We start from the raw sequence: 14854 nt of genomic DNA on the forward strand, positions 1-14854 counted from the left end.
ATCATTGCTTTCATATTTGAACGACGGTTGCAACTAAGCAGAGCACCTATTAACTCAAGCTGCCCCCTTCTAGCCATATTATTAGCTAAATCCCTCCTAATTAGGCAATTATATGCCCATATATTGTAGTTTTATCCCTTACTCACAAAGGGAGTCTTTTAGCTCATTCGTTACATATAATTACTTTTTAAAAAAAAGAAAGAATGTCTGAGGAGCAGTTAGATTCCTTAGTTGAGGGGAAATTAAAGGAATTAGCAAATAGAGCTATAGGGAAATTGATGGGGTCACTGGATGACACCATTAATAAAAAATTAGAAACCCTTTCGAATTCCCAAGTAAGGGGTCCATTACGATGTCGGGCGGTTTGCCTTCGCCAGGCTGGCGGTGGCCACCGCCGGCCTGGCGGAGGCAAACCGCCCGACATCACAAGCCCAAATCCCCTCTGCCAGATTAGGATGGCGGCGGTGAAAAACACCGCCCGCCTGTTTTCCGCCCTGGTCGGCTTGCGGCCGGGGCAGAAAACCTGTAACATGGTGGCGGTGTCTGTAAGACACCGCCCGCCATATTACAATGGGCTGTGAGGCAAGCCTTTCCGTGGCGGCAATGCCGCCACGGAAAGGCAGGCGGTCTTCACTCAGGGGGCCCCCTGCAGGCCCCCAGAGTGAAGGACAGTAGGAGGGTGCACACGGGGGGGTACCTGTGGTACCCCCCTGCATTTGCATAATGAAAGCGGCAGGCACTGCGCGGTGCCTGCCGCTTTCATTATGCAAATGGTGAAAAGCATTTTCAGCATTGTGGCGGGCGGTGCAGAGAGCACTGCCCGCCACAATGCTGTAAATACAGGATGTGCCCGCCACTGTGGCGGGCACATCCTAATCTCACCCCCGGGACCCCCGCCCTTATGGCGGGCGGTCCCATTCCCCCTAAGTGTCCAACCTGGATGCTCCTCCTGGCCTGATAAATCCCAGAAAAAAAGGCCATCAGGTGACCACCCTCATAAAAAGTCCAAGAAATCTAAAGGGGTCATTGAGGGTTTAGCGGATGACGCCGGTGATGAAGTCAGTGTGTTCGACACTGTGGATGGGCATGATAGAGGCCCGGTTGTCCCTATATCCAGTGAGTCTGATGACAACCAGACATACGAGCCGGAACTGGAATTGTCCTGCTCTTCAGAGTTTGACTCTGATTACGAGGACTCGCCCACGACTATAAAAGGGACATCTGATGAGGCATCAAAGGCCTCTGGGTCTAAGATGGGGATTCTTGACCCATTTGGGCATAATATGGTTGACCCCCTCCTTATAAAACATCCCCTGTAACCTGAATGGACCCCCTCCCAGCATGTGGCTGAATATATTACCTTCTGGTTGAGAAGGTAGATCCCTAAGGAAGTGAGGTCTCGTTTACGATGCCCTCGGCCATCCCTCTCCGACTAGATAACCGTAACACCCATACTCGACCCAAAGGTCATGTCATTCATTAACAAGGGGGAGAAAAGACCCTAGAATAGGCCTAGATAGATGCCTAAAGTCCTGCCAGGACAGACTCCTGGACATTACTGGCCCCCTCTCCAAAATCTTCGAGATGGCCGAGATGGCTTACCTGAGCGAAACTCAGGTCGACCCAAAAGAACTGCGAGAGTGGGCGCAAAGAGGAGTTTGAATCCTTGGGAACGCAAACACAGCTCTTTAAACGAAAGAAGGAAAAGCATCCTCTTGAAGCTCGACCCCAAACTAAAAGAGCTTGCCAATAGAGAAGGGGGACCTTCTTCCCAGGGCCAACTTTAGGGTGATGACTTCATAAAAGAGATGGCTAAATATGTGGGCATCTCCAGCACTATACAGAAATCCCAAAAGGAGATAAGGATGGTTTTTCACAACAGAGTTTTTGGAAGGGACGGGCGAACAAGTGGTCGGGATATTCCTTCCTTAAGACCCTTTATGGCACAAGGCAATAGGTCCTTTCAACACGCCTATGGCTCCTACTGTAACTTCTACCCCCAAAGACAAAGAGAGCACTTCAGAAACACCAGAGGCAACAGAAGAGAAAATAACTTCTCAACAGGTAGGTCATATGAAAGACCTTTCGGATTCCCCAATAAAAGTGGAAGGGAGACTAGCCGAGTTTTGTGGAAACTGGAATTTAGTGACACATGACCCTTGGGTGTTACAAACGATCAGGGGATACCGCATGGAATTCACAGACACATCCTTTCAACATAGACCTCTGTGTAGACAGATTAAATACTCAACTGACACATTTTTTCAGCTGGAAACCAGACCCTCAAGCTGTTGGGGTAGATGCCTTCATACAGGACTGGAGAGGTCTAAGGCCATATGCCTTCCTGCCATTTGGTATGCTACCCAAGTTCCTCTAACAAACACGCAGATTCAAGGACACAGTAGTAGTGGTAACTCCACTTTGGAGATCCCAAGCATGGTTCCTGGTAATTCTGGAAATGTCAGTAGACTTCCCCTTACTAATTCCGAATTTCGAGACCATAGTTCCTGGCCCTCGAGGGGAAATCCATCCTCTAATAGAAGAAGGCTCCCTCACTCTGATGGCACAGAAGATTTCCGTAGACAATGGGAAATCCCTGGCCTTTCGCCAGATGCTTTCAGACTCATATCTGAATCCTGGGCATCTGGCAAGAGACATGCATATAGAATGGCATGGAATACATGGATTTGCAGGTGTGTTCAATGGGGTATCAATCCCATTTCAACTGATGTAGTCCATGTAATAAATTATCTAACAGAACTATTTGAGTCAGGATTGTCATTTAGGATGGAAAATGTCTATACACCAGCCATTTCTGACGGTCATTGCTTGATAGATGGACTACCTGTCGACCAGAATGCTTTAACAAGGAAGATTATGAGAAGCATTAGGGTCCTCAACCCACCCATACCTAAGTACACCTCTCTTTGGGATGTCAAACTGATCCTTCAAGTATTAGAGAACTGGTGTGATAACCAATACTTATCGCTTAAAAAACTCTCTTGCAAACTCACAACCCTCCTATGTCTGGTTTAATTTAGATGTACATCCCATGTTAGAGCTTTAGACGTCAGCAGTAAGCTATACCAACCTGAGGGAGTATGTTTCGTTATTAAAAGAAGAACTAAGATTCTTTCCTCAACAGTTTTCTACCCTTATTTCTCAGGAAACCCAAGACTGTGTGTGGTGCAATGTATGAAAGGATACGGAAGGAGAACCCTTAATCTAAGAAACGCATCGCACAACTACTAATCTCTCATAAAAACCCTCCCAAAGCCGTTCCCCCCCTACCTTAGCTAGATGGGTGAAAGATGTTATGAATTAAAGGGGTGTGGACACCTCTATTTTTGGAGCACATTCGCTTAGAGGTGCTTCAGACTCCAAAGCTTTTATCTTGGGAGGAGGTTTACAGGACTTTTTAAGAGCAGCAGATTGGTCCAATGAGAGCATGTTCAAAAGTTGTTACTTTAAATCAATGTCTAATGTGATTGGTAATGTGTTGAATGTGCTTTGAACTTGCATAATATTGGCCTCCGTGTTGTGCCACAAAATGTAGATTTTCCACAGCCATACGACCAGAAAATCTGGATTTTATTAAGAACACGGAGGCAAAGATTATATTAACTCTGATTCCCGCCTGGGTAGACTAACTTATTTTATACTTTCTTTCAAAGTGACGAAGTTTGGATTTGGATTTCCACGTACGTTTGTTCTTCTGGATACATTCATCCAGAATTTATTTGGATTTAAAGTTTATCTTGTTCGCAGCGCAAAAAAGATGCCTGCCTGTTGCTGGACTATGTAGACGAATAGAATGTTTTCAAAGTTCACGATTCCTTTTAATTGTTGCTGCTGTGAAAGCTGGCAATGAAAGGAGATTGCATAATCTTAGCCTCCGTGTCCTTGATAAAATCCAGATTTTCTGATCATCAGGCTGTGGAAAATCTACATTGTCCATCATTTTATTGCTTTCCCGAACATGAAAACCTGCCCTTTGGACACGATTCCTTGCTCATGTAATGGACAGAGTAATCAGAGCAATGTACACTTTATGCTGTTTTGTGACTTTTATTCTGGTTTTAGAAATTATTACTTAAAACCACTTTTGCTCGCGAACGGCAGTGGTTCGCACATGGCTGCAGTAAAATATCTGTCTGAGTTAAACGATGTCAGGGTTTGGCTTAATGTGACACTTTATATTATCAATGCATGTAAAACACGCACATATAGTGACAACCCAACAATGGAATTAAGAAACTGTATTGTACTTTAAAAAAAAATACTATTTTAGGTGCTTTTAGAGGTGATTAACTTTGGGGCCATGGTGTTTGTTAAGCAATTTTCAGCTTTGCTTTTTTTATCTGATTGTGATTAATGTAACCTGTTTTTATGTATGTAAACTTTTATGGTTGTTTTTATACATACTGAATAAAGTTTTGAATCGATTGATTCATTAAGGTTCTTTTTAGGGTCTAGGTCATTATTAGGCCAGCTTTGCTCAAGATTATGCCTCGAATGTAGGACCATTAAAAAAAACTGCTGCATGAACTGGAGAAGTGTTTATGGAATAAAGAGCGTGCTATGGAAGGAATTAGAAAACGTATTAGGACTTCATCATGATCAAATCAGTTTAGTGGTTCCAAGTGTTCTGTAATAATTGATGCTAGTTCAGTTAGCCTTGTTGCTGTTTTGAGTCAGTGGCATGAAAGTAATGAGTACACACAAGCATTATCTACAACCCTCAAAAGTTGTGATAAAATGACAGTACCAGAGAATGTGACGTGAGGCACTTTCTTGAGTTTGGGCTTTTGAATAGCTTTAACCCCTCCCATGCTCATGACGAGCTCAGCTCGTCATGAGCCACGGTGGCCGTGTGCTCATTACGAGCCGAGCTCGCCATAACGGTCAGAACGCTCGCACGTGCTGTGCTGAACGTTCTGAAGAAACGGGTGTGGCCGTGACGAGCCCCGTGGCTCATGAAGAGCTCAGCTCATCATGAGCACCAGGTCATTGTGCGCGCCCTCCGCCCCCCAGCACAGCAGGGGAATTAGAACCGCACGCAAGGGGTTAAACTTATTAGTGGAGTAATCCTTTTGTTTTGTATATAGACCATAAACCACTTGTGTATTTCAGAAGTGGAAATGGCAAGGCATCTTCAATTCGGACTGGAATGTTCCCAAGGGGAGAAGGGTCAAGACTGATTTGCATATGGCTGGGACCAAATTTGGGTGCCATGGTGAGCATAACAACGATGGACTAAACCCAAGTCTGTGACTGAGGGGGAATGTTTGACACTGTTCAGCATTCTGTTCAGCATCTTTTTGTGCTGCTAAAATAAACTTTTTGCGAGTTCTAAATCTTCCTTTTTTTAAACTTGTAAGTCAATCCTAAGATAGGCGCCGAAAGGCTGATATGGCAGGGTGCATCGTTTTTAAAAGTAGTACCTGTGGGTTTAAATTTTACATTGCCTGGCAGTGAAACACTCTTTAAGTCATTTTTAAATATTGTCGGGCTGTCTCCCCCATATGCTAACACTGGGCTACCTTATTACATTTAATAAGTGATAACTTCAGTTTAGGAACAGATAGAGAAATGCTTCTTCCACTCTAATGAATTGTTGTATTAAATCCTCTTTAATAGTACACTTAGATTTTAAGCTACACTTTTGAAAATACAACTTTTAGAAAGCAATAATGTTGCTGTCCCAACTAATTGTGCCTTTCTGCCAAGGTCCTGGGTCACCTGTCTGTAAATGGCTCTCCTGTTGTGTATTTTCTTTCCAGAAATTGGGACAAAAGAAGATTAGATGTGAGGGGAGTGGGTCTTCCAGACTGTGAGGGGAGTGGGTCTTCCTGACCGGATGGCTGAGGAGAAGCTGTACCCTGAAATGATTACACTTCGAAGGCCCGGTCTGCAGCTCACACACAGTAACCTAGCACCAGGCCTGCCCTTGCCTTTGACACCTTACACAGTTTTGAGCCAGGACCAGATGAAGAGGAGAACTGACCAGAACTAGTTATGGGGGTAGGCCAGGAAATTCCCCACACACAAAGGATGGTATCTTCAGGACCTCTCCTCAGAAAACTCCCATACCTGAGGAAGATTCAGAAGATGGACTGCCCTACTGTCTGAAGAAGAAAGATTGGACCTGCTTGCCTTTGAAAAATGGTTCCCCAGAAGTGATATCAGGGGTTATCTGGCTGACCTCATGTTTAAGGTACTGGGACACAACAAGCTTCCAGAGGCCTCCCTCCAACTGCCAAGCTGACCAGCACCAACATAACCTGCGTGAGGTCTGCTTCTGGCCTGAGTCCTGTTCCCGAGGAGGTGTCCCCCAGGTTGTGGGCTCTTGGCTGGAATCTGAGTATACTATTTCTGATGAAAAAGAAAAGACCTGCAAAGTGACCTTTTCATGCCAATAGCGACCATCTTCGATGACTGCCCACGTAAGGCTCCAGCAAGACCTGCACTTTGCACCGACAGCGACAGCCCGGATAGATCTCCAATGCAAAGCTTCAGTGATGACCAGCTCTTTGCCCTTAAAACAGTGACCGTCTGTGATGCCCAGCCTGGTCCTCACACCAACAACACGAACAGCAGCTTCTTCCGAGGATTTGAGAAGGTCACTGTTCAGCAGGACGATCCTGGTCCCTGTATTGACCTGGGCTCCATCTCAATTGGCCTGAACGTGTAAATTTACCATGGTCCAGCGTGACAAGATAATCGTGAGCAGAGCTTTTTGGTGCTATTCTCACCTGAAACTTTAAAATTGGTATTACTGATTGGACTTTTGTCATTTTGGTGTCATTTAAAAAAAATACATTTTACTTCATGTTTCTAAATTGGTTTGTGATTTTTCTTGTATTGTGCTTTCACTTTATTAAACTTTTAGCACTGCATACATACTTTACACGTTGCGTCTAAGTTAAACCTGATTGCTTTTGTGCTAAGCTACCAGAGAGTTAAGCACATGTTTATTTAGTGACTTTTGTCGTTTACTCTCACAAGGATTGTGTTTATTATTTGAGTGGGGCTTACAGCAATCTCATCTAATGACCTAATTTCTTACAAGACATTTATTAGTTGTGTGTTTTATTCTTTAGAGATGGAGGGGATGTATACTATTTCATAAGGTATTTGCTCTCTTTCTAATTATCTCTAGTTATCCAGGCCTCTTCATTTAGAATATGCAATTGCGATGCCTGTGTATTTCATTTGCTCACCGCAAAAGTTTCCTTGGATTTCTCCATAGTGCAGGGCCTGGAACACACAGCTCCTTCAATTCCTTTTGGACCTTTAATATATCTACATTTCGACACTCCAAGTTAAAGGTCTCATTCACAAACTGTATTTTGTAGTATGTACAGGAGTACTACTTGCAACAAAAAGCAATTCACAAACCTACAAGTCTAAATAACCACCTCAATCTCTCCCATCTTTTCTATGGGAAAATATTCACACATGTAAGTTTACTACTTAGGGCCTGATTAGGATGCGGTCGAAAACGGCTCCAATCGTCTGTCGGAGCCGTTCCGACTGCATCCTAATCAGGCGGATTGATTCCTTTCAGGCCGACTCATTAGGATGGAATCGGTTGCAAAAGAATGCAACCGGACATTCTGAATGGCATCCGACAGGTTCGGAGAGCCCGTCTGCCAGTCAGAATGCTTACAGTAATCCAAAGGGCAGCTTTTTCCACCAGAGGGATTATGATGTGGGGTTCCGACAGCCTTTCTGTGCCGGCCTTTCTGACACAGAACGGCTGTCAGAAATCGAATTTGGGGGTCACCAGCAGGGCCCCCATGGGTGCAAGGCCTCCAGATGGTGGCTGAGGGGGCACCCTGTTGATCTCTGCATCCCGTGGCAGGCACCTTGAGGTGCCTGCAATGGGGTGCAGGGATGAACTGCACCTCGCATTTTTACAATGAGAGCATGCATTTGGGTCGGAATGCATGTTCTCATTGTAAAGAATAAGAGTTCTGGTTTGGGACCACCGACGGGAGGTCGGTCCCAGAACCAAATCGAGGTCAGACAGTCTCAGGTCTGTCCGACATCTAAATCGTCCTCTTAGTAGTAAATGTGAGAGAGCCGAGGGTGTCAGTGGAAAGGGGGCATACTTACTATTAAATTGGAGCGGTTTAGAGGGAGTAAGGTGAGGTCTAGGGAGAGCTAGGGAGATACGGGCACCCATCCACAAAAGAGTAACCCCACAAACTGCACTTTATAAATTACTACAGTCAAAAAGGACCCAAAACAGCAGTAAATGTACTCCCTCTCAGACCTGGAGTAAGTCCAGCGCCACACATGGTCTGCCACTGGTACTGATACATTCAGAGGTATGCAATTCCTAAGAAAGAAGAGGAAAGGAAAGAGGTGCCTATTGTACTGACTCCAGCGGTAGCAGAGGTTGGGGTCCATTGGACATTGCAACACTAGCCCAACGAGGAACTGCCCACTGATGAAGCATGACACCCCTTGGGGGTGTATGAGGGCTCTTGTTCCTGATGAAGCAGATCCCCTGACTTGATACATCAGGCACCTCTGACCTTTCCTCTCCTTTTCTTAGGAACTGCATACCGCTGAATGTACCTGTACCTCTGGTGGTTGTGTACGCTGGACCTTCACTCGCCCCTTGTCCCTCTTATTGTATACTCAGCCACTGATACTGCAAAAAGTAATGAATGTAGGGACTTAACACCTCACAGAAAACAATGCTAAATTATGTAAACTAGTAAAAAATATACATATATATATTGTAAGGTTAAAAAACATTCTGAAAATAAAATATTTAAAACTATTTTAATGTTTTTAATTTAGAAATTAATGTAATATTAATTTTGTATTAAAATATAATTAAATTATTTTATACATTGCTTTTAACAATTATTAATGCATATAAAAAATCTACTTTTTTAACTTTAGTTGGGATTTATTTAAAAACGGAAATTTCTGAAAAATATTTTTATTTCTATTAGTGTATTCAAACTAATCACATTTTAAATTTAAATTAAGTTAATGGTGCTGTATTATTTGTTTATATTTGCTCTACATTTAAAATAAATATATATAATAATTTACTTTAACATTTCCAATAAAAATATTTTTATGAATTGTTTAAAAGTTTTAAAAAACATTTTAACTTTTCCCTATACTTTTCTATAAGAAGATCTTCACCACTGGGATAGAGATCTCCCTAGGATAAAGGATAGGGGAAATTTATGTAGTATATTAAAGTTAAAAAAAAGTAAAAATATTGTTTTAATTATTTATTTGCAAAAAAATTACAATTATTGTTTATATATTCATTTCAAATGTAGAACAAAACAAAAAATGCTCAAGTACTATTAACTTAATTTTTAATTAAATATTTAATTAATTTAAATGTATTAAATGGTATGAACGTTATTTTTAAAGATTTAGAAAAAATCTCAACTAAAGTACATTATTTATATTTATTATGTATTAAAATTTAAAAAACATTATGTAAAGAAATAATCTACATGAATATAATTATTGTTGATTTTTTTTTTACATTTGTCTTTAAATGAAAAATGTTAAAATACTGTACCATAAAATAATATTTATTCATTTAATTATATTTAACTATTTTAACATTAAATTAACGTTATGTATATATTTTTTTTAAGTTGTATTAAGTTATTTTGATTCAACATTATTTCCCAAAGGGTTCTATTTTAAGTCCGTGCCTCCATTATTTTGTATGGGAGGATGTTACAGTGTCAGTGCTTGGCCATGTGTGATGCTGGACTTACCACTGCTCTTTTTTGCATGTAGTTACTTACACTGGTAAATGTTAATCCATTCACTGCTTTAAGAGATGGAGACATGCAAGTCTAAAATTTTGAGTAACTTTAAACTCATAAATGATGAATAGCCAAAAGTAGTAAGGGTACTCAAAAGTTTAATTGCAAAGTTATAAGTTACTCATAGGTGTAAGATACCTATGTGACTATCCCCTCAAGACTTCAACCATTTATTGGTGTTTCCACCAATCATTTATGGGCAAGGAGCCACAATATAAACTCACATATTTACTGAGAACACGATTCTGTTGTAGTGATATTTCAAAAACTGGCATTTGCCAAATGCAACACTAGCTCCTCCAGCAGTAAGACCTTGTTTATGTGTTTTATTTTATCATAAATTAACTTAAAAGCATTGGTCTCTTCTGAGTAGTGGAGGGCAAGCAACTGAAAGCTCGAGTCAGGCTCAACCCAAATGCCTGGCTTTGGCTCAGCTCAAGGACCTTTTGGAATCTCAACCCTAAAACAAGCCAGGGTTTCACAGAAGTACATGTAGCCTATGGATACAGCTGCCCGCCATGTAACATGTGGGATCAGGTTCAAATCAGGGCCTCAGCTCAGCATCCTATCAATCCTGGAAAATCTACCGGTGCCAAAAATACATGTAACACAGTTTGTGTCTGTTGTGAAATGCTGTTATGACCTTGGGCAAGGTTTTCTTTATGTAAAACTGTAAAAAAAAAAAAATACGAATTTTGCTTGTTACCCTAACTTCAATGTCACCCTCCAAGAATTAGGACAAAGCACTAACATTTCATGTCATAAACAGATGCCCACCAGTCTAGTGGCTGGATTGCACAGTGTGAAACTTGTAAATCTGGGATCAATTCAGGCTCCCCTGCTTGACCAAACTGTGTGATCATAGATGAACCTTTTATTTCACAGTGTCATTTTTGTTCATTATCACAATGAAATTGCCTCAAATACACAAACGCTCACTTTTAATAAATACTTGTCAATGCAGTGATAAAAATGTTACGTGTCAAAGTGAAACGATTCTGCTCGTTATAGAAATACACTTTTAAAATTTTTGAAGACACCATTTCATATTCTAACATGTTTGTTTCATGATTTACATGCCACATATTTTTAAGGTTCCGCTCGTGCATAGGCACTTAGGGTATGATTACGAAAGTCCACCAGACAACGACACTGAAGCAGGTCCGCCCGACTAGGAATCGGGAGTCCCGTTGGCCGCATTACGATGCGACCGTCTTCACGGCGGTCGCAATATGTATATTTTGTGTTGAGTCGTGTGTTGCGGGCATCAGCACAAGCCACAATACAAAAAAAACACATTTAAAACATCACTGCACTATGTACAGGCACCATGCAGTGCCTGCCACATGGTGCAGGGATGTTTTGGGGGGCACCATAGATGCACCACAAGGCCAATAGCGGAGGGCCAGGAGGGACGGGCCCCCCAAAGCCACTTTCTGCCTGTCTTTTCATGGCGGGTTAACCGTTACAAAATGGCCGGCGGAAAGGGACATCCTAATACCTACAGTGGTGCCTGAGCAGGTACCACCCCATTGTAGGGAATAGGAGTCTGACCGCCGCACTGACGGGATCCTTGATCCTGTCACACGTGGCAGTCTTTCCCCCGCCAGTGGAGAGCTGACTGTCTACATCCCAATGCGGCAGTCGGATCCAATGGGCTGGAAGGCGATGGGACCGCCACCGTAAGTCCCTCTGCCATCGTAATCAGGCCCTAAGTGCCCAAGCCGGCCCCTTGCCTCGGCTCTCCCTGTTAATTTGTTGGCTCACCCATCTCTGGATGAGGTGTGGCACAGCGGCCAGGGTGCCTGACTCTGGACCATGGGGTTCATGGTTCGATCCCCGGTGCCGGCGGCAGATCAGCCCAGCACCATGTGACTCTGGGCAATAGCTCGCTTAATCTTCCCTAGGGCCCCCAGCGCCGGGAAACCACTTCGGAGGTAGCTGTGCGCTTTACAAATTCAAGGTTATCTCTATGCAAGTCCCCACGTAGAAGGCCTCTGGAGCAAAGGTGTCTATTCAAAGCAGATACCCGACACTCCTTCAGGGCCCTCCTCTCCCTACAAATCTCGTAGCCCATTTAGAGAAATGCACCCGTAACCTAACCTTTCACCTCCTCCATCAGGGACAGAAGAAAAACTCACAGTTACAACCGTATGACTTTATTAACGGTCCCTTGCCCCCATTTTACTTCCTTCCCTTCATCAAAGACCACCGCAGACCCCTGCCCCAAAGGCTTTATATTTGCTGTCTTCCCACAGCTAGTCCAAAAGAAGGTGGAAGAAACCTTCGTCACAATCTGCCCCTGATCCTCTTCCGTACTGTGGCTGAACTTTGAATATTCTTCCCCCTCTATCTCTCCCCGCCCCCTCCCCCCACCCCCAATCCGTCCTTCCACCACCCTCTCACTCCAAACTTCCCCTGCCCGCTCACCTCCTCCACCAGCGCCGAGAGCTGTTCCAATGGGCTGTAGGAGATTTCCCCGGTCAGCAGCTGCCCCCGCGACCCCGCCAGACTCAAGGGCTCTTCCCCCTTCTTGAGGAAATAGACAGCCTTGCTCTTGCCACCGGGTGGGAAGTGCTCTGCGGGCATCAGCTGCCCCGCCGGGCTCAGTGCCAGCAGCAGCAGGCTATGCTCTGGCCGGTCCACGAAAGCCTGCACGGCCGCCCGGTACTCCTCGGTGCCCATCAGCTTCTGCCACCGATCCGGCTTCAGCCTCAGCGAGCGGAGCACGGTCTGCTCCAGGAAAAGCAGGCGACCGTCCGCACTCGGGGCCTCGGGCTCCGACATGGCGGCTGCGGGCACTGAGCGAGGCTAGGAACAGTGGCGGAGCCGGGGAGCGCTGCGCTCACAATGCTGCCAGTGTGACTGGCCTCCGTGGTTGGCGTCCTCGGTCTCCCTGGTTACAGTGTTTACATCCTGCTCCCTGGGGCAAGGGAAGAGACGACGGTTCGCAAGGTGATGGCGTGATTGGAGGGACTGGAGTGCGGATGAACAGGACCAGGAGTGCTTCAGGGCAAAGGGGCTCAGACTCTGGCCCTTTTACCGATTCTGGGCTCCATGGCTGGCGCCCAGGGTCTCCCTGGTTACAGTGTTTACTGCTGCTAAGCTGCTCTCTAGAGCAAAAGCTAACATTATGAGGTGGAACATGGCAGCGGACAAGACAACTGAGCTGCAAGAGCCCAGCTCCTCTTGCTGCCATGTACTGTGCATGGCATGGCAACATTAATATATTACACAGTCTCATAGATGAGCATTCCAAGGCACAGTATAGTCTAATGTTTTTTACCATAGCCCACCTCACCATATATGCACCATACCAAATATACCATACGTTTATATTATGCGGATACAAACTATAGTACACCATGCAATGATACCGTGTCGTGCTATATTCGTCTATGCTCTGCCACAGAGCTTTCGCGATCCTCAGGTCCATCATGCACGAGTAGCGCATCCAGTCCAGTTTTTTTTCTTTGCCTTCTGGGACTCATAGCCCTGCATTTCCAAGGATCTAAGCAGGAATACAAATGCCGTAATTCAAAGCAACAAAAACCTGAATTGGATGAGTACGTCGCACACAGATAAGGGAAATTCGCGAACTCTGATGCTAAAACAGCATAATATGTTGTGCCAATTCATAGGATACTGGGAGGCAGGCCCGGTTCTAGCGGGTGGGCCGGGTGGGCCAGGCCCACCCAAACATGAGCCTGGCCCACCCAAACGGGATCCTCGGCCCTCAGCAGTAAGGGCTGGAAGCAGGCCCGGATCCAGGAATTTCTATTTGGGTGGGCCAAGGGTGCATTTGGGTGGGCCACTGGGGCTCGATTTGTCGCAAATATTTCTGGGCAGGCCTGCTTCAGAGCCCTCCTTTATATCTTCTTAGTCTTACAAGGTCCAGTAAAACGCACTCTTTTCCAAGTCTCTTTCTTAAATGTTATCACTCTCAAAAAGTGTTTTTTCCATGTAATGTTCCTTTGATGGGAAGAGGAGGTTTCTGAGGTGGGAGTATCAGGCAAGTGACACTTCTCGGGCTCCCTCTGTGCGAGCCTTCAGGAAGAATCTCTCTTTATTACTACCTCCACCTGACCCCAGACTCTGCAACGCACTCCCTTACAGGCTTGAATATCCACTACTCCTCTCCAGTGCACCTCTTCTCACAGCTGACCTTGGGCCCCAGCCCCATACCAGGCACCATCGGGCTCCACTTTAATTTTTCCAGGTAAAACATTAGAAAAAAACACCTTCAAACTTAAAACATTGAATATAGCAGTAAATATAATTAGCACGCACTTTAAAGTATGTTCCACAGTAGCCCTTATGACCCGACTGCTAATTAAATAAACAAAAACGCCATGACAGGGCCGGCTTTAGCGCTAATGTGAAAGTCTTTGTTGGCGCCACACCAATAACCTCTTTCTACGTAAATACCTTTACTACCACCTTCCAACAGTGCCCCTCATCCCTCCATGACCCCCCTATTGACCTCCTCCTCGGATTTCCTCACTGCCTCACGCCACAAGTGCCCCTCATATCCCCATAGCCCCTCCCCCTCATGACCGCCTCGGAGACCAGTACCCCTTATTTCTCTGTAGCCCCTCCCCCTCATGACCTCCTTCTCGGAGACCAGTACCCCTTATCTCTCTGTAGCCCCTCTCCCTCATGACCTCCTCATCTGACTCCCTCACTACCACGCTCCACCAGTGCCCATCAGCTCTCCCTAGCTCCCTCTCCACCCCATGACCTCTTACTCGGATTCCCTTACTGCCACCCTCCAACAGTGCCCCTCATCTTTACATACCCCTTCTCTCATATGCATTTCATTTGTTGTATAGCGCTACTCCTATCAGTGTAGTGTGTGTCAGTACTTTACACCAGGCACACATTATACAGAGACAATGAATCATACAAGTATGTAAATCAGTCTACAGGGAATGTCAAATAAGCCAACGAGGATTACAAGGTGTATGAATCACATGTCATTCGTACTGGTGGGCAGTATATTTTAAAAGGGTTTGGTATGGGGAAACACA

The 14854-nt window shown here is 44.6% G+C and overlaps 1 protein-coding gene across 1 annotated transcript in view; it reads right to left on the bottom strand.

The window, feature by feature from the left end:
• DNAH9 (dynein axonemal heavy chain 9) overlaps positions 1 to 12611 on the bottom strand; it is a 1695107-nt gene extending 1682496 nt beyond the window's left edge. The window contains exon 1 of the mRNA XM_078654721.1: positions 12255 to 12611. Within this exon, the coding sequence (XP_078510847.1) occupies positions 12255 to 12611 (357 nt within the window). The remainder of the gene's footprint in view (positions 1 to 12254) is intronic.
• Between the last annotated feature and the right edge of the window lie 2243 nt (positions 12612 to 14854).

Source organism: Lissotriton helveticus, chromosome 7 (genome assembly GCF_964261635.1).
Source record: "Lissotriton helveticus chromosome 7, aLisHel1.1, whole genome shotgun sequence".
NCBI classification, from domain to species: Eukaryota; Metazoa; Chordata; class Amphibia; order Caudata; family Salamandridae; genus Lissotriton; species Lissotriton helveticus.